A 23097-nucleotide genomic window follows, 5' to 3' on the forward strand; every position below is an offset into this window, starting at 1 on the left:
GCTGGGGAGAAGGAAGCAGTGCCCCCTCTCCTCTGAGGAGTCAGTATGTATTCAGAGCCTCCCAGGGCTGACTTGGAGTTTAAGATGTTAGGGCACGAAGGCATGTGAGGGCCTGGCTTACATGATCTGACATTTCCACCCTGCCAGGCATGACTGCCAATCCAGAGAACCCTCTAGGCCCAGGCGGGCCACCGTGCCCTCCCGCTGTGGAAGCTGTTAAGGCCTTGCGCTGCCCCCTGGTGGCACCACGTGTAGGAGGGTAGGGCTCTCAGCTACTGGAGCTCAACCCTTTCCACTACTTACAACCGGGAAGGCTGAGGGCTGGAGAAGGGCAGGGTCCCCACCCAAGCCAATGGACAGCAGGGGCCAGGCAAGGCCAGGCTCAGTGGCCCTCTCTCCCACCACTGCACCGCCCCTTTCCCCTCCCTGAGTCTCGTCTTTCCCAATTTCTTCCTGGCTGAGCAGAAGTACCACACTCAGAGGTGAGAGAACAACTCCAAATTATCTTTTATTTATACAAAAAGGGCATATTTAGCAAAAGACACTGAAAAAAGAGTCGCTATGGCCCAGGAGACAAGGCAGGGAGGTGACAGGCCTTCGGAGGCCCTGCTAGGGGAGGAGTCTGGGAAAAGTGGTGAAAAGTCCTGGGTAAGTGCTGAGTGGTGGGGGCCACAGAAAGGAGCAAGCTCCAGTTGGATCAACACTGTTGGCAGGTCATGGGTGGGACTCACAGCGACCTCGCTACTAACTCTCGAAAGAGTCCCAGTCAGTGCTGTCGACTGAAGTGAGAGCCCCCCTGGTTCCTGGAGGGCACCCACCAAGGGACACAGGACAGGAAGCCCAGGTTGGGAAGTGCAACTCGGGGTGAAGGCCAGGGAGAAGCAGGTGCTCTGCAGTGGCCAGGAAAGGTCCAGACTCGGTGGCGGAGTTGCGTCCTGTTACGTGCGGGCGTTCCGCTCTGTCTCTGCCAGGCATTCTCTGACTAGGGCCCGGGCATGGATGATGCCTGAGGTGGGGATGGGCAAGTAACATACAGCGACCCTCCACAGTCCCACCCCTGCCCTCCACAGGAAGACCCCTCCCTCCCCACCCCCTTCCTTTCAGTGAAAGGGACCAGGACTATAATCTAATGAGGGGCCTAACGAGATTAGCGGCTTGGCTAATCCTCACATTTGTCCTGTTGAAAGACAAATGCCCTGGTCCTTCCCCGAAAACTGGCTCAATTTCAATTCAATTCAAAACACCTCTCTGGATAGTGACACCGGCCCTTGTCTAGGCTTGGCTCAAGTGGCCTCCAGATGTCCTTCCTTTCCTAAGGAAGGACTGTCCAGTGTTAGTCGCCTGAACAGGGAGGGTGGAGGCCTCACTTACCTCTCTTCAGGCGCTCCATGGCGCTCTTGCTGCCAGCATAGGTAGGCCGGATCTCTTTGCCCATCTCCTCTATGACCGATAGCAGGTCCGTGTAGGTGCTCTGAGAACCCTGGGCTCCGGGTGGCTTCATTGCCTATGTCAAAAAAGGACAGGGCAATGAGCTCAGGCCCCGAAGGGACCTCCAGTCCCCATCCATAGGCAATCCCTCGTCCCCACTCACCTGCACATAGCCCATGGAGGGCGGTCCAAAGTCGTTAAACAGGGGTCTGAAAGGGGCAGCGGCTCCCGGCACCGAGCCCGATGGCGATGGGACACTTCCGGCTGCAACATGCGCGAGTAAGAGGTCAGCGCGGGGCCGGGACGCCTCCTCCCAGCGTTCCAAACCCCCGACCGGATTCGCCCGATTCCCTCCGAAGGGATGCTTCCAGGCGCTCAACTTCAGGGACAAACCCCTCCCCCTGCGCTCCACCAACTAGCCCTTACATGACCACGCCCACTTCACAGGCCAGCAAACTGAGGCTCAGCGAGGGTAGGCGGCAGGCCCGATGTTGCAGAACTCAGGCCGTCTTCTCTTCGAGACCTCGACCACCCGGGCAGACGAGCAGGGGTAGAGCTGGATCCTCACCTGTAGGTACCGGGGTGCCGGGCCCAGGGGTGCTGGAGCCGGGGGTGCTGCTAGGGGCGGGGGCGATGGGTTTGTAGGACATCCCCAACTCTTGGGTGCGGCGGACGCCGGCCGGCCGCTCCTCCGGGGTTGGCTGCTTGGCCGCTCAGCCGCGCTCTGATTGGTAAACCGGCCGCACGCCCCTGGTAAATAGAGCTCAGGCCGGAAGGGCGGGCGAGCACCAATGCTCTCTCACTCCCGATTGGTGCGCCAGGACGTCACTCGGGCCTCCTCATTGGCCGAGACCGACCCCAACAGGCCGCAACCGCTGCTGATTGGTCTCCGCCTTTCGGACCTCGCACCTGTCTGCTCCGGATTGGGCGGTAGCTGACGCCTTACGCAATTGGCGAGTTCGCGGTCCGGGCCGGCGCGCTCTCAATCCGATTAGTCCCAAGGCCCGAGAGGCGGGGCCTCGGAAGCCGGGACCCGGGTCTGGTCGGCCGCGGTTCGCGCGGAGGGGTCTTCCCGGCGCGGGCGTCGCCCTCACGCTTCACTCGCGCTGCTTTGCACGTCAGCTTCGCACTGCCTGGTGTCAGTCCAGCTGGGCCTGCTATCGCTGCCGCCGCCACCACCGAGCGCGCCTTTCCACCGCTCTGAGTGCCGGAGGACGCAGGGCTTTGACGTTCGGAGCCCTGCGTCTCACCCCGTGCGCTTTTACGTCACCTTTCACCGGTTCAACAACCTTTCCCCGGTCTGCGCATGCGCCCTCCTAAAGCCTTCGTTTGTTCCTATGGCAACGGATCCCTCACCAACGCTACCACCGCGCCTCTACCAATTTGCCTCGTCCTCCGGTCCAGGCTGATGTTAGATCCGATGGCGACCTCAAAGACCCCTCAACCTGTCCCCCAAGACTCCGAACCTGACAACAGCAGGAACGCTCACCTCCGTTGACTACTCACCGCACCCCGGGCCCTGTACCAGACTGATCTTGGGTGAGAGAACCGACTGGAGTTAGGCTGATGGTTCGAATCTCATACCGCCCCCATCAGCGATTTCCTCTTGGGCAAGTTACTCACCTCAATATGCTTGGGTTTCCCCATCTTTAAGATGCGGACGTTAATAATAACTATCTTACAGGGTTGTTGTGTGGATAAATGAGTATTCATAAGGAGCTTGTTTCATTGTCCTCTTTACTGTCCATTTCTCCATCCAGATCCCTCCCCTCAAATCTCATTCCTCACAACCCTAGATCTTAGACTCTCCTCCCAACAGTAACCCCTTTCTGCCGGGCTACTTCTCCTCAAAACTTCACTGGCCTTGTGTACCCTTCATGCCCCAGGTCTGTAGATTTTCCTCATCTCCAGGACATTCATTCATTCATCCAACAGACATTTTCTTTCTTTCTCTCTTTCTTTTTTTAAAGATTTTATTTATTTGAGAGAGACAGAGCGAGAGCACGAGCAGGTGGGAGGAGCAGAGGGAAAGGGAGAAGCAGACTCCCCGCTGAGCATCAGGGAGCCCGATGGGAGGCTTGATCCCAGGACCCTGAGATCATGACCTGAGCCAAAGGCAGATGCTTCACCAACTGAGCCACCCAGGTGCCCCAACAGACATTTTCTGACTCCATCCTCCATCCCAGGCCTTGTGCCGAACACTGATGATATGGAAATAAACTGGCCATGGCTTCTGTCCTCAGGGAGCTCCTAGTCTCAAGGAGAGACAGACAGGAAAGCAAAGACACACTGTACGGTAAGACAGTGTGGAGACTGGTAGAGGATGCATTGGAACTTAGAGGAAGGAGCCTGCTTGGGGACATCACAGGAGTCTTCCCAGAGGAGGTGGCATTCAATTGGTGAATGAACAAATAAACTGTGATATATCCACAAAATGGACTATTTATTCAGCGATGGAAGGAAATCATCTAGCCATGAAAAGACACAGATAGGCATTTTACTAAGTGAAAGAAGCCAGTCTGAAAAGCCTGACAGTCCAGAGAAGACAGACGTATACATAAGGTAAACAAATTACTGGTTGCCAGGGGTGGGAGGGGTAGAATTAAATGGGTAAAACGGGATTTTTTTTTTTTTTTAAGACAGTGGAACTATTTTGTATGATACTGTAATGGTGAATACAAGATATTAAGCATTTGTCATAAAGAGTAAACTTTAATGTATGCAAAATTAAAGAAATCATTGAGGAGGTCAGGGGATCCCAGGAGGGAACGCAGAATGTGACAAAAGAATCTAGCTGTATCATAAATGAATGAGACAGCTTCACTGAAGGGGTGGGAGAATAAGGTGCTAATCTGGAAATGAGTGGAGTCTGTAAGCATGAATGCAAAGGAACTGCAAGTAAGCATGTACTCTAGTTGGTGAAGTGGTTTCCTTGGCCTATGGGTTAACAATTCTGAAACCACTGCACACATATGCCAGAATTGAAAATTAAGTCAATTAGGATGGAGGAGTTCTCATTGTTGGGATGAGAAGTGACAGGTAAGCAAGGGGAGGAGGCTAGCCTGATCCACGTGATAATGGGTTGGAATTGGAGACATCAATATGAACCCTTGTTTATTTATTTTTAAAGATTTTATTTATTTGAGAGAGAGAATGAGAGAGAGAGAGAGAGCATGAGAGAGAGAGCATGAGAGGGGGGAGGGTCAGAGGGAGAAGCAAACTCCCCGCCGAGCAGGGAGCCCGATGTGGGACTCGATCCCAGAACTCCAGGATCATGACCTGAGCCAAAGGCAGTCGCTTAACCAACTGAGCCACCCAGGCGCCCCAATATGAACCCTTGTTTAACTCAATATAGATACAGTCAGTTGCATAGAGAAATATTTAAAAATTGTATATACACAGATTAGTGTACATACGTATCTCCTCTATCTGCTGAGAGGGCCTAGAAGCACCCTAGCACCCAGGTCTTGGTTTCTAATGGCATTCTCCAATAAAATGAACCAGAGTTCCTTGGAGAAATGGCTAATTCTAAGACTGGGGCAGGAAATACACAAGATAATCCTATAGCATCTTATGGTACCAAAACGTAAGAAAATGCTAAAAATACAAAAAACAGAAAACCCCAAAACCCCAAATGCCACCATGATGGGTATATGCCAAAGGGACACAGGAGCCAGCTGAAAGGCCTCCCAGTGGCCAAAGCTGGAGCGATTTGAAAATTGAAAGTGTTGGATTATAACTTGTACAAAATAAATACCTATGAGCGCAAATATATATATATATTTGAATAAATAAAGGGAGAGAAGAGACAAATCTATATAGAAGAATTCCAAGTAGTTTGTGTAGATACTCTGCCCTTAATAAGGTAGATTATAACCCCTACCCCTTCAGTGTGGGCTGTACATAGTGACTTTCTTCCAGAGAGTGTAGTACATAATGGGAGAAAGAAAAAGTAATTTTATAGTGTAGAAATGTGACACACACACTACCTCATGCCGGGTGATCAAGGTCCACATCAATAGTGATGTCATGTTGATAGTATGCACCCTTAATTGGATGGCTTGAGAAGGGCACTTGACCTCTGTGGTCATCTTCCTGCCAACCCATAACCCCAGACTAATGAGAGAAACATCAGACAAATCCCAGTTTAGGGATGTTCTATAAAATACCTGAGCAGTCGTACTTAAACTGTCAAGATCATAAGGAAACAAGGGAAGTCTGAGAAACTATCACAACCAAGAGGAGTCTGAGAAGACATGATGCCTAATGTAATGTGGTGTCCTGGATGGTATTCTGGAAGAGCAAAAGGATAATCAGGGAAAAAATGATGAAATCTGCATAAAATATGGGCTTTAGTTAATAACAGTGTGTCAGTCTTAGTTCATTAACTGTGACAAATGTACCATTCTAATGTGAGATATTAATAGTGTGTGATGGCTAATTTTAAGTGTCAACTTGCCTGGGTCACAAGTGCCCAGATAGTTAGTCAAACATGATTTTGGGTGTGTCTGTGAGGGTGTCTCTGGGTGCAATTATCATCCATTGAATTGGCAAAGTGAAGATATGGCCCTTCCCATGGTGGATGGGCCTTATCCAATCAGTTGAAGACCCGAATGGCACAAAAAGGCTGAGTAAGAGGGAACTTCACCTGCCCGACTGTTGAGCTAGGACATCAGTCCTCTGCCCTCAGACTAGAACTTACACCATCAACTTTTCTGGTTCTCAGGCTGTCGGGCTCAGACTGGAACCGAACCTCCAGTTCTCTTGGGTCTCCAGCTTGCTGATTGCAAATCTTGGGACTGCTCAGCACCCATAATCACCTGAGCCAGTTCCTTGCAATAAATATCTTTACACACTACACACACACACACACACACACACACACACACGTATCTCCTGTTGGTTCTGTTTCTCTGGAGAACCTTGACTAACACAGGAGAAGCTGACCGAGGTGGACTGTATACGGGAACTCCCTGAACTATCTTCAGGATAATTCTGTAAGCCTAGAACTGTTCTAAATAAAAGAAGTGGATGCGATATCATGATGTGGGTGACGGTTACCTGAGCGCACACACATGTAAAACTCATGAGCTGTACACTTAAGGTTTATACACCTTATTGAATGCTATCATCAGTAGTCAAACTATTTAAAGGGGACTTAATGTAAATCTGACTTTCCAGCTTCTTTTGGAAAATCAGAAGATCTCAGAGCTCCAGCCTGCTTCATCTGGCAACAGTTGCTGGGGTTGGGTGGCAGGTGCCCCCTTTAAGCAGAGAAGGGGCTCTTAACTTGGCACACTCTCTGCCTACTCACTGTTCCTTCCCGGCCCTGCTCCCAGCTCCAGCAGTTACCTTGTTGGGACCCTCCGGGCCAGCAGCCTTTTTGGGGTAGAAGGGCACGTTTGGTGCCAGCAGATACATGGCAGCCAATTAAGACCATCCCATCGTCGCCTCCCGCCCCTGCCCCAACCGCAGAGCCTGCCAGGCTGGGAGCCAGGGGGCAGTGGGATTCTGGTCTTCCTGCGACACACTTCCATACTACCCCCAGCCCCTGCGGAGGGGACAGACATCTCAGGCAGCAGTGCCATCTGGGCCGGCCGGCGGAGGGTGGTGGGAGCGAGGGTGGACCACAGCTCCCAGAGAGAGATCCCGTAATTGAGTATTAGGATTAATTGGGATCTGCCGGGCGAGTGAGTGGTGCTGAGGCTTCTGCAGCCAACCCTCGCACCTCGGTGTCCAGGCTCTGGGCTGCGCGGGCCACCAGTAACCGCCCGCCTTCTCCGTCCCAAGGCCATCTTGTTGGCAGCGGGGATGGTGAAGCCCAGGCAGGGGCGCTGAAAGCTCCCGCCCCTTCTTGACCAGGAGGTCAGGGCTCCCCTCCCTCCCGGCGGGCAGGCACAGCAGCGGGTCACGCAGCGCTCTGCAGAGCAGGTGTTTGCTGCAGCTAGGAGAGCCTGAGGCCCGGGGCCTCCCTGACTCCGAGGCACCCTCTCCCGTGCACTGGAGCCAGGGGGTGAGTCCCACCTCCGCTTCGTCCTAATTGTGTGTGACTCTATGCCAGCCCTCATCCTCCCAGAGCCTTCTGGTGCCGGGAGCAGGGGCCGGATTAACCTGGGGACAATGGGGGGGTGTCACGACCCTCCTGAACAGGAGGAGTGTGACGCAACCCAAGTCACACTTGGGGAAGAAGAATCTGGCAGCACATGCCAGGGCATGTGTCGCCCTGGGCCTGGCAGGAGGCTTTTTTACAGGATGAGGGGCCGAGTGCATCCCAGCTCTGGGAGAAGCAGGTGGCGTTTCTTGACACTTGCTCTGGGATGGGCCCAGGATCCAGAAAAGGCCCCTGTCCACCTGGAGTTCACAGTCAAGGGGTCTTACAGCCCAGGACTTAACTTTTGGGGGCCAAAGACTGGGTCCTCCAGGGTACAAAAGTGAGAGGTAAAAGCCATCTCCCCAGGCCCCAAGATACTTTATTGTTAGAGAGACAGGGATGGGCATGGGGGCTTGGTGAAGCAGTGGGGGTGAGGGCAGGCCGGGGTGTTACACACAGGCAGGGTAGGAAGGAGAGGGGGAGGGTCATTTGGAGGCAGGGGGCTTCCTGGCTGTGGTCCCAAGTCCTGTCTGCTGCCTCCAGCTTCTGTGCAGGCTCAGCGAGACATCATTCGCACAAACTCTGCCAGGACAAAGCCAAGGTTGCAGGTCTGCTCTCTGGAGCCCAATCGCTGTGAGACCAATATACTGGCCTTGAGGTGGGAGGGAGTGCAGTCCAGGGCGGGGCCTGCAAGGGAGTCTTCTGAATCTGGTAGGGAATAGGCCTTTGGGCTAAGAAGAGGGGCTTTGTTTTATGGGGAAAACAAAAAACAAAAAAACAAAACCCTTGTAACTAAACCTATTTCCCTTTTTGCTTTGGCTGCTAGGAAGCTCAGGAACAACTTTGGGGCCTGCTTTGGAGAATTTCTACATACTGATTTTCCTTGGCTTCCTATTATTATTTAACCCTTGTTTTCGCCCTGTGGGAATCCAGCATAGAGCAAGAACTGGGTTCTGGTCAGCTCGCCTGGCTTCACATCTTGGCTCCATCCACATCTTTTGCTAAGCATTCACACTTTCCCAAGAATTAACTTTCTTGTCCTGCTTACGGGGAGAGGACATGGAGTGCTCAGCCCGGGGTCTGGCACGCAGTGACAACGCTCCTTTCATCCTTTCCTTGCCCGTTAAAAACCTCCCAGGGCGTGTGGCACTGAGCGCAGAGGGCGGCGGGTGGTACCTTCAAAGTCCACCAGGCCGTCCCCGTTGAGGTCAATGTCATGGAGGATCTCGTCCACCTCCCGCTGGCTGAGGCGCTCCCCCAGCAGGGCCTTGAGGGCTGCTCGCAGCTCAGCCAAGCTGATGCAGCCGTCCCCGTTGGTGTCAAACTGTGGTGGCGTTGGTCGTGGTATTGAGTCCCCGATCGAATCATTCATTCACTCAGGCCTCACTCACGGCAGACCCGCGGCCCCCCGCCTGCCCTCCAGCCCCAGTGGCCGTACCTCCCGAAAGGCGTCCCGTAGCTCCCGGACGCCAATCATGTCTGCCGTCTCTGCCAGCAGCTTGGGGCCCATCAGCTCCACAAAGTCTTCAAAGTCCACCTTTCCACCACCTGGGGGCCATGCCCATCAGAGACTCCAGCAATCAGGGACCCCTGCCCAGCCCTGGCTCCCCCCGCCCGCCTCTCCTGGCCTCTGGCCCTCTCCCCTGCCCCACAAAGTGGGCCCTTCCCTCTTGAGGGGGCCCAAGCTGGATCATCTGTGTTTTCTGGTGGTTTTTCTTAATTTTCCTGAAGACTTTGGTTGGGTTTAAGTCCTGGCTCCAATGACCTGGCTCTGTGACCTTAGCCAAGTCACTTAAGCTTCCAGAGCCTCAGTTTCCTCATGTTAGAAATGGGGATAATGGTCCTTGCCCTCCCCACCTTGTAGGGGATGGTGAGATTCTTCAGAGGCAGAGAAAGTGCCTTGAGAATGAGCAGGGTCCCGGGCTCTGGGGGCCGACTTGTGTGGGCACCTGCCTTCCCCGGGCAGCCCAGCTGCTTGAGCCATGGCCATGGTCTCTGGAGGACTGGGGGTGGGGCAGGTCTGAGGCACATACTGATTTGCTGTGATATCTCGATGAGCTCCATCTCAGTGGGCATGTAGCCCAGCGTCCGCATGCAGGCGCCCAGCTCCCGGTAGCCGATATAGCCGTCCCGGTCTCGGTCAAACTCCTGGAAGGCCACCTGCAGCTCTGCCGGGCAGGGCGGGGTCAGCTCCTCCCACACGACCCCGGGACCCCAGCCTGGACCAGCACACCCTTCTTCCCTTGGTCTAATCACTTCCTCCTTGTAAACATCAGTTTCTCTGCCACTTGAGCATCTTGGCACATGCTATTTCTTTAATTCATTCTTTCAACAAATATTTAAGGAGCACCTACTATGGGCCAAGCTCTGCTCTAGGTACTGGAGATATGGCAGGAAGGGAGGGAGGGAGGCGGGGGAGGGAAAGGAAAGGAAACAATCCCTAACCTCATGGAGCTCACGTTCTGGAACACTCTACCCTCTTCTGGTCCTTATGTCACCTACTCAAGAAAGTCTTCCCTCTACATTGGGTCCCCTGCAGCCCATTTGTTCATTTCCTTGAGAGCATTTCGCACCATTTGTACTCATAGTTGACTTATTGACATCTGTCCCCGGAGGACATGGGCCACATCTGTCCAGTTTGCCCCCTTCCCCAGGGCTCCCGGCACAGGGCTAGGCACACGGTAAGCACCCAGGAGGTGTTTGCCGAGTGAACAGATATGAAAGTGGCCCTTGACCCGCCTGGCAGATGAGATCTGGGAACTGGCAGCTGGGGGCTCTGTCGGCCCCTCCCCGTTCAGTCTGGTCCCCATCTCCTCGATCTCCCGCAGCCTCCTCCTTGCCCCTAGTTCCTCCTGGAGACTAGCTGAGGCCCCACCCGATGCCCACCCCTCTGGAGACTCTAGTCTTTTCAAAAACCCTTTACCTTCGATCTCCTCTGGCCGCAGCTCCCGGTCCTGGGGGGCACAGAGAGGTTAAGAATTCCCTGGACCACCCAGGCACCTGCACCCCTTCCTCTGGTTCTTTGGGGCCCCCCACTCAGCACCCCCAACGGGATGGGCAGGGCCTGTGTCTGTCTGACACTGCTCAGACCTGCTCCTACCCATTTCTGCTGACTGGCCTGGGTGTCTTGGGCCCCCCCTTCCCTGCCCCCTGCCCAGATCTTTCCCAGGGCCCACCTCCTGCCCCCACCCTCTTGTAGGGCTCAGAGCTCCATTTGCCAGAAGTGGATCTGGGGTCGGGCAGAACCTCAGACTTGGCCCCGGGGACCTCGGTGTCATTGTCTGTCTCTTGTTCTCTCTGTCCCTCTCCTGGAGGCCCTGCAGCCTCCCTACCCACCCCTTGGTGGCTGTCTCTGAGGTTCTCCGGGTCTCTCTCTGTCCTCTCCTCTCTCATTCCTGGCATGTCTCCCTGGGTCTTCCCCCTGTTTGATCTTGTTTCTGTGTCTCCACTTTTCTTTGCCCCACCCCCTGGATCAGTGTGCCTTTGCTCCGAAGACCCCACTCCATCCTCTCCCCCCTACTCAAGGAGAGGCAGAGAGGAGGCGAAAGCAGGGGCGGCTGTACATACGAGCTGGGTGGCGGCGATGCTGGGCCGCAGGAAGATGCAGGCGGGCCCCACCAGGCTGTTGAGCACCGAGTAGCCCTGGATGCCCGGCCCTGGGCCCCCCTGCTCCTCAGGGCCGGGGCCGGGGCTGTGGCGGGAGCCCCCTGGGGGGGAGCTGGGCCACTGCCAGTGGTCCTGCAGCAAAGCCAGCTCTGAGCTGGGGTAGCGGCCCCTCCGCCCTCATTTACCAGCCTTTCCCGTCTTTGGAACCCGGCCCAGGACAGTGAGGGCTCTCACCCATCAACACTCTAGGCTTGAAGTGTCCATCCCCTTATTGTTCAGTTGGGCTAACCGAGGCCCCCCGAAAAGGAAGGGACTGGGCCAAGGTCACTCAGAAAGCCGGTGGCGGAATGGGACCTTGAGCTCAAGCTCTGCACGTCCCATCTCTGACTAGCAGAGGGCAGGGGCAGCCGGCACAGGCAGCTGGATGGGCAGCTGGGGGGCCTGATGAGCTTGGCAGGGAAGGCCCAGCGGTCCTTGGGAGGGGCTAGAGTCTGGGGCCTTCCCCGGGGAAATCTGGATTGGTCTAGGGCAGTGGGAACCAGCCCCTCTCTCCCCCTGCCATGCTCTATCTCTAACCCCAGCCCAGCCCTCACACGGGGCTCTGCCCACCCCACCTGACCCTTCCAGGCTACAGCCCGGTCTCCTGGCCTTGGCTTCTCCCCCTTAGCCGTCCTACCTTAGGGCCCCGGTGTTGAGGCCGCTTGGCACAGTTTCCCATGGGCTCCTGAACCATGCTAGGCCTGGAGTCCTGGGGGCAGCCCAGGCCTGGGCCTCAGTGGATGCTGTGGGCTCCTGCCAGCCCCCAGCTGCTCCCAGTGAGAGTCTGGGAGCACTGCAGGGGATTTTCCCAGGGTTTTGTGGGGAAGATTGGGAGCGGGTGGGCAGGCGGGGAGCCCTGGGCACGGGGGCTTGGGTCCTAATCCAGGATTATCTCTGAGCATCTCTGCTGGTGAGGGGGGCCACTCAGGACCCAAGGCCCCCTGGAAGGCACAGCCTTCCTGTGCTCACTCCTGAGGGTCTTCCAGATACCCCCTCTCCAGCGCTTTCTCCCCCAACCCCTACCCGTAATCTCCCCCAGTCAGTAGAGATTTAATGTCTTCAGAAGCAGGGCCTGGACCTGGGAGGAGGACATCAGGTGCCCGGTGTGCCGGGGAGGGCTGGGACACCAGCCCTCCGTATGGACTCGGCACACCCTCCCTCTACTCCCTGTCCTGAGAGGAGGCAATCTTGGCCCAGTCCAGGAGGTTCCTGCCCCTCCCTGCCAGGACCCTTGCTCTCACCTTGGAGCACCTCCCTGGCTGCCCTCGGCACCCCTGCCTGGCCCCTGTACTCAGGTGAAGAGTGGAAGGGGGCCAACTCTGGGAGCTGTGGGCTGGATGCAGGGCTCAGTGAGGGCAGAAGTGGGCAGAGACACCAGCCTCCTGGGCAGCTGACAGACCCACTGAGCCCTCCATCAAAATGCACGTCCCGGGTCTCCTCCCTGAGCTCTGCCCTGGATCTGTCCTACAGGGCCCCCGTTAGAGTGTGGGGTCCCCGCTGTTCCCTCATGGTGCCCTCAGATGCCCCACACCCCTGTCCCCTTTACCTGCCCGTAGGCCGCCTGCACCTGGGCCTCCAGCTCCCTGAGGAGTGCCCGCTTCCTGGTGGCTGCTGGGCTGGCAGGAGCCTGGCTGGGCCCTGGAGTGCCCTCAGAGGGGCTGGGGTCCCCCGCAGGGAGACTGCCATCTGCCTGGCCCTGGGGAAGGGCCATGGAGACGGGGGCTTGGGGCCTCCTGCTCCCACTCTGGTCGCCCAGTTCCTGTGGGAGGGTGGCTTAGTGGGCAGCTGTGGGTGGGGTCCCACAGGGTCCCTGCTACTCTTTTCTCTGTTCCTCTCTCCACAGGTCCAGGGCCCCCAAATCCTGTAGCTTTCCTAGCTCCCCAAGCTGCTTACACAGTCCCTTCCCCAATCCACCTGCCTCCAGCCCCACGCTGGCCACAGACTGAGCCCTGGGCACCCCCCACCCTGGGCCGCCCTTGCAGACCCCCAGCCGCCTGGTCTTTGCAACCCCCATGCTCGCTTCCGTGCTGTTCTGTCTTGCTCACCGCCCCCTCTGCCCCCTCAGCCCTCAGCTCTGTGTCTATCCCACCTGCAGCCCCATGCCACTCCCTGCACCCTGCTGACATCTGTCCAGCTGTGTCTCTGTGGGTCTCTCTGACCGCACATGCCCATCTCTGTCCTTCCCTCCCTCTGTGGCATGAGAATCTCTCTCACATTGGTCTGTCCGTCTTTCTGTCTGTCCACCCTTGCTCTTCCTATTCTCCCCACCATCCCCCCTCCCAGGATGACTCCTGGGTTCTGGAAAGACAGCCCCCCCCCCAACTCGAGCCTGCCCCCAGACATGCCCCCTTCTCCCCACCCAGAGCCCCAGGACAGCTCTGAACCCCCCCACCTTCTACCAGCACCTCCCACCTACCTTCTGCTGACCTCCAACCTCTTGGTCCTCAGGGCGAAATGTGGGGCTGGGCCAGACAGCCCCCACTGGCCTCTTGTGCCCCTTTGTTATGCCCCCAGCCCTCCTCCTGCCCAGCTGCCTGGTCTTCACCTCCCACAATGAGGTCAGTTGTCCTGCCCCAGCTCTGCTCCAGGCCCCTCATGATTTATTCACCTGCTCCCCGCGCCAGCCTTTGTCTGAGGGAAACAGATCCCGCCAGACACCTGCCACCCGAGCTGGTGGCTCTGGCCTTGCTCAGCCACACGAGCGGCCACCCATTCATGTATTCCTTTTGCAAACATCTGAGGCCAGCTGGGACTGAGCCTCAGGGGCTCTACAGACTGGGTCTGTCCTGAGGGTCCTGCTCCCAGGCACATCGAACTCAGGAAAGGGCCACAGACAGTCTCCAGGTGCTTGGGAGCACTGGCCCAGACAACAGGGGGGCTTCATGGAGGAGAAGAGAGGATGGGGCGGCCTTTTAGGCATTGCCTACTAAGGTTTAACCCGTGCTCAGCCTTGGATGAGCGCTGGGACCCCAGCAGCGATCAACTGTGAATGTGGAATATTCCAGGAACTGGCATCCAGCAGGGTATGTTAGGTAGAGGGAGGCAGGAGGGAGGCAGAAGTCAGTAGCCCCTGGAGAGGGTATGGGTGGCGAGAGGCCAGAGAAAATTTCAGAGGGGCTGTATCTTCAACAAGCGTCATGGAGTACCTACTATGTGCCTTCCCAGGTGTTGGGAACCAGTCCCTGCCTTCTGGAACCTTCCAGCCAGTGGGGGATGCACATTCAGCAAGCCCAGAATGACTATGGAGGAGAACAGGCTCTTGAGAGGGAAGAGAATGAGACCTTGCTGTGACAGGGGCTGAGGATGTGGCGTGGGAGCCAAGACCAGAGAGATGGTGGGAGTGACCACCTGAAGGGAAGGGGGGCCAGCAGGCAGAGGGAGCAGCCTCCAGCCCTGAGCATGGCTGAGGATCTGAGGAAGGGTCAGGATTCAGAAGTGAGCGGACGCCGGCCAAGTGGTCAAGGGTGGGAAGGGCTCCTTGTGACCGCTCAAGTTGATCACTTGAAGGTTCAGCCTTCCCCAGCCTGCAACCTTCCTGTCTGCCCTCAGGGTTTCGCCTCCTCCTGGAGGCCAGAAGGGTACTACATCCCAGGCAGCATTGCAAACATCCTTCAGACGCAGGAATTCTAGCATTTTCTGCAAGATCTTATAGAAGGCCTACAGGCCGGGATTTCCCTGTGTGCTAACTATGTGGCCCTCAGCAAGGTATTTCACCTCTCTGAGCCCCAGTTTCCTTATCTGGAAAATGGCGGTTGACCTAGGCCTCCTGGTACCTTTGTGAAAATTAAGTAAGAGACCTAGCAGGTTCCTGGCACATAGGAAGGGCTCAAAAAATGGTGGATGCCACGTGTGACGAATGATCCTATGTCCAAATGACCATCTAAGAAGGTGGGAAGTGGGAGAAATGTGTGCCCCAAAGTATAAGCCAAAGTAGTGGGGGCATAAACTGGTCAGAGTATAATGGATAAAAGTGTTTTCCATCAAGAAGCAAAGCCTTTGTATCTAGGTGGAAAAAGTCCGGCTTGGAAATCCTTCCTCACTTGTATTCAATTAACGACATACTAGGGTATTCATTTTGATGCCCTTGACTTGCCCAATCCAACTTAGCCAAGCTGGAGCTCCAGATCCACGTGGATCAGTGGTTGACAGACATGGATGGATGGGTGGATGGATGGATGGATGGACGGACAGATAGGCAGCTGACTGGATGGAAGGATGGGTAGGTGATTTGATAGGCTAGTGGTTAAATAGTTGGTAGATGGATGGATAGACAGGTGGAGGATGGCTGGGTGGGTAAATGGGTAGCTGGATGGATGGAGAGATAAGTAGGTAGATGTTCTGATGGACTGCTAGTCAAACGTTTGGTTGTTGGATGGGTGGACGATTGGATAGATGGGTATATAGATGGACAGACAGAGAGATGGGTGGAGGTAGATAGATGGCTGGGTGGATGGACTGCTCATGAAGGCTTTATATTCTTCATTGAAAGAGTCAATTAGAATGGAGACCGTATCTTACCTATTCTGGTGTTTGCCATGATGCCTAGCCCACTCATAGCCTGATACATACTAGTCAGGGTGTGAATGAAACCTTGTGTCTATCTCTTCCAGTCTGAGCTGTGATTCTTCTTTTTATAAAAAAAAATATTATTTAAGTAGGCTCCACGCCCAACTTGGGACTTGAACTCACAACCCCGAGATCAAGAGTCGCATGCTCCACCGACTGAGCCAGCCAGGCAGCCCTGAGCTGTGATTCTTCTGATGGCAAAGAAGATGGCTCCTTCTCCACCCTGTTCCCCACAAGTCACCCCAGGCTTGGCACACAGAACCATGTAGAGATACTATTTCACACTCACCAGGATAACTAAAGTGAAACAGACAGTAGCAGTGTTGGTAAAGACGTGGAGAAGTTGGGGCCTTCGCAGGCTGCTGTTGGGTTTACAAAATGGTACAGCCACTTCGGGAAACAGTTTGGCAGTTCCTCAAAATGAGCTACCATGTGATCTAGCAAGTCCACCCCTGGGTATGTACCCAAGGGAATTGAAAGCATAAATTCCTGCAAAAGTTTGCACACAAATGTTCATAGCAGCCTGACTCATAGAAGCCCAAAAGTGAAACAACCCAAATGTCCATCATTGAAGGAATGGGTAGACAAAATGTGTATGCCCATGTCACGCAATATTACCCAGCTGTAGACAGGAATGATGCACTATTTTTTTTTAAAGATTTTTATTTATTCATTTGAGACACACAGATACACACACACACACAGAGCATGAGCAGGGGGAGAGGCAGAGGGAGAGGGACAAGCAGGCTCCCCACTGAGCCAGGAGCCTGACGTGGGGCTCGATCCCAGGACCCCGGGATCATGACCTGAGCCGAAGGCAGACGCTTAACCAACTGAGCCACACAGGCGCCCCAGGAATGAGGCACTGTTACACACTATGACATACATGAACCCAAAAACATTCTGCAAAGTGAAAGCAGCCAGATCCAAAAGGCTACCCAGTGTATGATTCCAGTTATATGAAATACCCAGCATAGGCAAATCCATAGCAACAAACTAGATTAGTGGGGATGGGAGGAGGGGCATGAGGAGTGACTGTCCATGGGTACAGGGTGTTTTTTGGGGGGTGATGAAAATGTGCTGGGACTACTTAGTGGTGATGGTTGCACAACACTGTATATACTAAAACCACTGAACGTACACTTTATAAGGGTGACATCTAAGTAGCAACAAAGCGGTTTGTTTATATTTTTAAAAACTGCCAAAGACAGGTGTTGATATACACGTGGACTGGAGGTGCGGGGATGGGCACAGGGAGGTTCCTGGCCCACTGGGCTGGGAAAACTGTGCTTTTGGACCCCAGCAGAGGAAGCCCCGGGGTGGCCACGGAGCTAGGCCACGGAACTAGTCCACCGACTTGTCTGGGGAGCCAGAGGACTGTGGGTAAAAGCAGCCCCCTGGAACACCACCGAATAGTGCCGAGCTGAGCTGGGAGACAGGCTGAGTGTGATGGCTGGAGGGTGTGAGCCGGCAGGAGGCTGGCCCACTAGGCAGGAAGGGGTCTCCCAGGCCTTTGATGCTTGTGTGCAAAGGGAGGGCATGAATGTTCCAGGCCAGAGCAGGTGAATGAACCTCTGTGAACCTTGGTGTCCTCATCAGTATAATGCGAACAAGGCTCCCTCCCTCTCAGGATGTGGTGGAGATGAAATGAGACCACTTCCATGAAAGCTCTTTGTAAGCTGCTAAGTGCCGGGCAGATGTTCCTCCAGCTGTGAGTCAGGGATAGAACCCAGCCCTGGCCCCACCTCCCCCACCCCTCCCAGCCCCAGGCAGCTGTGGGCTCAAATGAGGCTAAGGGATGCTCCTGATTAGGCACATTTTGGGTTTTCCCCCCAGGCTTTAGGTGGGTACTGCCCTAGGGAAAGATACCTTCCTCTCTCCTCCTGGCTCTGACAGGAAAAACTGGCTGAGAGATGTCTGGTTCAGTCAGGCTCCAGTTCCCGCGGATGACCACCACCCCCACTGAGACACCCCACAACCCCTGCCCCCACCCAGGAAGAGGCAGCCAGAAGTGGGCTGGGGGTGCCATCAAGGCCCCGCAGGGAGGCAGGCACTGGGCTCTGCCTGGAAAAACACAGCCCCCTCAGGCCCAGGAGGTCCTGCCCATTTCAGTCTGTCTGTCTTTCCATCCACCTATATCCCCAGGTCCAGTTGGTATTTGAAGAGTGCGTTAGCATTTAGACTCAGACAAAACATGGTTTGGAGATAACAAGCCTTTGCAGAAGAAAGACTGAGGGTTAAAAGTCAGGCCCCTGAAGCTAGCCAGCCCTGGCTCTAAGTCCTGTTGCCTAGCTGTGTGACCTTGAGCAAGTCACTTAACCTCTCTGGGCTTCAGTTCCTCCTCTGTAAAATGAGGATCAGAACAATACCAAGTCCTCGGGTGGTAATCTCTGTAGAGTCCTCGACACAGTCCTCAGCCCCTAAGGGTTTGCCGTAATTATTATTCCGGAGAGAGGAGGTGTAAATGGATATGCCTATCGAAATTGCACTCATTCATGCAAGAACATTTAATGAGCACCTACTGTGTGCTGGTGCTGGGGACCCAGCAGCTAGCTGGAGACTCAGACCCGGCGGTCTGGGGGCCCTGAGCGGTTCTGTGGGTTTGGGTGTGGCCTGGATGCTGGTAGTTGCTGTGTGATGCTGAAGTCAGTACCCTTCAGGCAGGGTACACGGCGCCGAGGTGCAGGTGAGCCTGTCCGGCCCTGCCCCCGCCACACCCAGCCTTGCCCAGGGCCAAGCTCCGCTCAGGGACTCGGTGCATTCCTGGGTGGGGCGAGAAGGGGGGGGGTGGAACAGACCATAAATATAAGACCCCTGGGCTCGCTGCCACTTCCGGCTGCTTGCTCTTCCACGTCACCGCGACCTAGTGAGTAGGGTCTGGACCAGGCTGGGGGGGCGGGGGGCAGGACCCAGGCTGAGCCACCCCCTTCTCGGTGCAGCTCCGTGGGGGGATCCTCTTTCACGCCCTGTCTGTCTGTCTCTCCTAGTGCCGCCCTACACCATCGTCTACTTCCCCACCCGAGGTGCGGGCCCTGCTCCTCCAGGAGGGCGAAGGGCACAGGCGGAGCCAGGCCGCCCGCCCAGGCTGCTCCCTGGGGTCCCGCCGGGGGCCGGAGGCTGGACAAGGCGTCTCGGGTCGTGCGGCGGGGCCGGGAGGGGGGGCGGGGCCGGGGCCGGCTTTCCCAGGGCCGCATCCTCTCGGTGTCCTGGCTGGCTTCGCTCTGTCCGCATCGTGCGGCACCATGGGCTGGGGTCTCCGCCTGTCTCCCTCTCCGTGGTCTCCACTGTTCCTCCGTGGTTTATCTCTTCAGCAGGCTCTGCAGCTTCTGTCCGGTCCCCACACTCCTGACCCCTCCCCAGGGCGCTGTGAGGCTGGGGTCTCCGCACACATCGCACCCCCCCCCCCCGTTCCCCCCTCCCCCAGGGCGCTGCGAGGCCATGCGCATGCTGCTGGCTGACCAGGGCCAGAGCTGGAAGGAGGAGGTGGTGACCAAGGAGAGCTGGCTGCGGGGCCCGCTCAAGGCCTCCTGTGTGAGTGACTGCGCCCTGGCAGGGGCCAGGTGCTGGGCCTTCGTGGGGCAAAACCAGGGTGGGGGGCAGCTGAGCTCAGCGTCTCTTACTGACCCATGCCACGCCCCCCCCCCAGCTGTATGGGCAGCTCCCCAGGTTCCAGGACGGAGACCTCACCCTGTACCAGTCCAATGCCATCCTGCGACACCTGGGCCGCACCTTTGGTGAGTTCCGAGGTCATGGGCAGTCCAGTCCTGCAGAGTACCCGATGGGTCCCACGTGGATGTCCTGAGAACCAGAAGTCCTCCCGCATGGAGGACAGGCCAGATGACCCTAAAAGAAGGGGCAGGGCCTGGGTTAGGAGGGCTCTGCCAGCCAGATGGTGCCAGATGCATTCACGGTGCTCGTTTCCCAGAGGACAACTCCGAGGAGCCCGCCAGCCCCCACATACGTGCTGGTGTAGGCTAGAGGCCACTTAAGGTGTGTCCAGGGGCTTCACAGTAGGCCTCCTGCCCATTTTTTCCTGTTTTGGCCTCTTGAATCCAGAAAACCCATGCTCGCAGTGAGCAAGCCTGTGGCCTTGTTATAATGGTGGCAGGAACATGGCTGAGAGAGGTAGCTGCCTCTTTTTTGGCTAACTTTGGAGGGTCTAGACCAGCTCTGGGTCCCAGCAGGATGTGGCAATCAGGGAAGGGGACAGAGGAGTCTTGGTGGCAGCCAGGCCAAGCCTACCCTGACTTCTGTGGGACCCAGGGCGGGAGGACGAAGGCCTCTGACCACAGCTTGCCACCTCGTCCTGCCCCTGTGCTGTCCTGTGCTGCACATGGACCCACCAGTCCCCACAGCCCAGTGCTGTCCGGGCGCCACAAACAGCTGCCCCTCCGGCCCAGGGCACACGCACCAGAGGCTTGGTTTGCCCTTGCAGGGGGACAGATCTGGGGGAGGGAGCTTGGGGCCATTTGGGCAGGGAATTCCTGAGTCTCAGGATGGGACTTAGGATGTGACCGCGAAGGGGCATGGTCCTCAGCTGGGCATGTCCCCTTGGACTTTTTTTTTTTTTTTAAGATTTTATTTATTTATTTGAGAGAGCGCAAGAGCTATATAGAGCAAGTTGGTGCTTGCAAGCGGTGGGAGGGGCAGAGAGGGAGGAGGAGGGAGAAGTAGACGCCACACTGAGCTCACAGCCCTATCCTATTCAGGGCCCGATCCCAGGACCCCCAGATCACGGCCCAAGCTGAAATCAAGAGTCGGTCACCCAACCGACTGAGCCCCCTGGGCTTTTGGAGATGGGAGCGGCAGGGCCGGGCAGAGCGGGCCCTCCCAATCGAGGGACCTGGGCACCCCATCCTGAGCCCTGAACCTGATCCACTGCCTGGCTGCTGACCCAGGGCTCTACGGCAAAGACCAGCGGGAGGCGGCGCTGGTGGACATGGTGAACGATGGCGTGGAGGACGTCCGTAGGCACTGCAGCTGGCTCATCTACCGGAGCTACGTAAGCACTCAGGGCCGGGGCCCGGGAGCTCACCCAGGCCAGGCATGCTGGGGGCTGCCACTGGATCTCTGCCCTTTGCAGGAGGAGGGCAAGGCCAAGTATTTTCAGGAGCTGCCGGGGCACCTGAAGCCTTTTGAGACCCTGCTGATCCAGAACCAGGAGGGCCAGGCCTTCCTTGTGGGCGACCAGGTGAGTGCTGGGTCCGGCCCGTGGTAGATCCATTTCCCAGAAGGGCACACTGAGGCCCAGAGGGGAGCCACGGCAGGTTCGCTGGAGCAGCCAGGGTCCTGGCTCCCTGCGGCCCCTCCTCTTCTGACCCTGCTCAGGCCCTCTTCTGACCTCTGTCCTGCAGATCTCCTTCGCCGACTACAACCTGCTGGACCTGTTGCTGAATCACCAGGTCCTGGCCCCTGGCTGCTTGGACTCCCACCCCCTGCTCTTGGCCTATGTGGCGCACCTCAGAGCCCGGCCCAAGCTCAAGGCCTGCCTGGCCTCCCCCGAGCACATGAACCGCCCTGTCCACGGAGCCCAAAAGATATGAGCCCCTTCAGCCTCCCCTGGGAGAAAGCCTGGCCTTTAGAACCAATAAACACCAAGAGAGGAAAGCTGTGCTGTGGTCCCTGAGGGGCTGGAGGGCACAGGGGACCCCCTGCCCCTTCCCAGGCTGCCTCGGGAGGACGAGGGTCGGGCTGGGCGTCCGGGCCCTGGAACAGAATCAGGTGCCTGGAGAATTATCTGCCAGGAGACAGAGCAGTTCCAGATCCAGACAGGAAGATGAGACCCTAAGCCTTGAGGATCCACCCCAGAGGACTTCTGCAGGAGGGAGGTGCCCTCACCGGGGGCAGGTGTGATGGCCGCCACCCGGGGAGCCCCGTCAGTCTGAGAGCAGGGCAGCCATGAATGTGGCGAACAGTCGCTGACATCTGAGAGAGCCACAGTGTGGGCACACGGTCAGGCTATGCGCACATGGACCCTAGGAAGTGGCGCATACCCTTGGGGGTTTCGCACGAGCATCAGTGTGGCTCATTCTCCGGTGGTACCAGGGGTCACCTCCAGGTTGGTGCGGCAGGTGGCCAGCAGGGCCCAGCAGGTGTGTGGCTGAAGGCAAGCCTGGAGCTCATGGTGGCCCGGCTGCTTGGGGATGGAAGGAGGATGCACGATCCCCCTCAGCTCCGGAGAGCCTCTGGCAGCCGCCGGTGGGAGTGTCCTGCCGCCTGCCCATCCTAGCCCATCTCTCCGTCCTGGAAAGCTGTGGCCGCCTCCTGCTTGGCTCCCCCAGCTGGCCTGCACCTCCTATGAGCTCATGGAGCAAGGCGGAGTCGGACAGTTCCAGACTGCCTGGCGTTCCTAGCACGGTCCTGCCAGGCACTCCCTGCTGCCCTGCGGACAAAGTCCACAGCCTGACGAGCCTGCCAGGCCTTCCCTCGTAGGAACTCTCCACCCTCCAGAACATCCCCCCCCCCCCCCTGCCCTGCCCACTTCACCTGCTGCCCCTCCCTGCCTTGGTCCCTGCGATCCCTGCCAGGACTCCCGACCCACTCACTGCCCACCACCCCTGGCTCCACTCGGGGGGCATCCTGGCCTGCCCAGTTGTCTCCCCTCAAACCGCCCTCCTGTGAGGTCAGAGATCAGATCTGGTTCCTTTCTGTCCCCCTGTCCCCGGGTGAGGTGGCTGAATCCGCTTTACCTGTCGGAATCCATGTGCCAACACCAGCAAGGGCGGACTGCTTTGGCAGCGAGCTGGCGCTCATCAGCCCGGTCGGTCTGACTGGCGTCTTCCATCAGAGGCCTGCCTGAGTTCACAGGCTTGGTGCCCCGACCCCCCGCCACCGTGCTGGCCCTGTGTGGGGACTTAGGTATCTCATCTAACCCCCTCAAGGGAGGAAACCCAAACTCAGAAGAGTGAGGCAGTAAGTCGACTTGTCCAAGGCCACACGGCTCAAACGGGAGAGGCAGAAGTTCAAACCCAGTCCGAGGGACTCCCAGGCTTCTCAGGGGTGGTCCCCGGCGAGACGTGGGAGAGAGTTGGGGGCCAGAGGGGAGAGCAGGAGGCCAGTGCAGGGAGCAGGAGTGACCCAGGAGTGACCCAGAGGCTAGCTGAGGCGCCTGGGGGAGTGGGCGGGGACACTGGCCTCCCCCGTGGAGGCCTTGCCGGCCCCAGGGAGGACTAGGAGTTGATCCCAGCGCACTGGGGAGCCCCCGCAGGCTCCACCCTGAGCAGGAAGATGACGTGAAAGAGGACACGGAGGAAGAGTAGCCCCAGTGCTCAGGAGGCCGTGGGAGTTGTGGAACTCAATACCCTCACCCTACAGATGGGGAAACTGAGGCCCGGAGAGGGGTTCACTGAGCAAGGCGGGTATGACAC

At 57.0% G+C, this 23097-nt stretch overlaps 3 protein-coding genes across 4 annotated transcripts; 1 reads left to right on the plus strand and 2 right to left on the minus strand.

Moving 5' to 3' along the window:
* Positions 1 to 483: 483 nt before the first annotated feature.
* Positions 484 to 2942, minus strand: CDK2AP2 (cyclin dependent kinase 2 associated protein 2). Of its 2 annotated transcripts, none has more exons than XM_032414514.1 (4): positions 1997 to 2942; positions 1592 to 1692; positions 1372 to 1504; positions 484 to 1006 (listed from the first exon to the last, which is right to left on the minus strand). In XM_032414514.1, the coding sequence occupies exons 1-4, from the start codon at positions 2076 to 2078 to the stop codon at positions 939 to 941; spliced, it is 384 nt and encodes a 127-aa protein (XP_032270405.1). In that variant the 5' UTR covers positions 2079 to 2942; the 3' UTR covers positions 484 to 938. The 2 variants fall into 2 exon arrangements, with proteins under 2 accessions (XP_032270405.1, XP_032270406.1); XM_032414515.1 differs by having other exon boundaries at positions 1855 to 2165.
* A 5133-nt stretch (positions 2943 to 8075) lies between these two features.
* CABP2 (calcium binding protein 2) lies at positions 8076 to 11858 on the minus strand. The gene is made up of 7 exons (XM_032414513.1): positions 11802 to 11858; positions 11087 to 11257; positions 10443 to 10473; positions 9553 to 9687; positions 8958 to 9067; positions 8696 to 8843; positions 8076 to 8101 (listed from the first exon to the last, which is right to left on the minus strand). Exons 1-7 carry the CDS (start codon positions 11856 to 11858, stop codon positions 8076 to 8078), a joined length of 678 nt encoding a protein of 225 aa, XP_032270404.1.
* Positions 11859 to 18367: 6509 nt separating this feature from the next.
* GSTP1 (glutathione S-transferase pi 1) lies at positions 18368 to 22010 on the plus strand. The gene is made up of 7 exons (XM_032414823.1): positions 18368 to 18416; positions 18718 to 18753; positions 19155 to 19261; positions 19377 to 19464; positions 20629 to 20732; positions 20814 to 20921; positions 21085 to 22010. Exons 1-7 carry the CDS (start codon positions 18368 to 18370, stop codon positions 21271 to 21273), a joined length of 681 nt encoding a protein of 226 aa, XP_032270714.1. The 3' UTR covers positions 21274 to 22010.
* Positions 22011 to 23097: the final 1087 nt, after the last annotated feature.

This window comes from Phoca vitulina, unplaced genomic scaffold, assembly GCF_004348235.1.
Source record: "Phoca vitulina isolate PV1807 unplaced genomic scaffold, GSC_HSeal_1.0 scaffold16, whole genome shotgun sequence".
Lineage (NCBI taxonomy): Eukaryota > Metazoa > Chordata > Mammalia > Carnivora > Phocidae > Phoca > Phoca vitulina.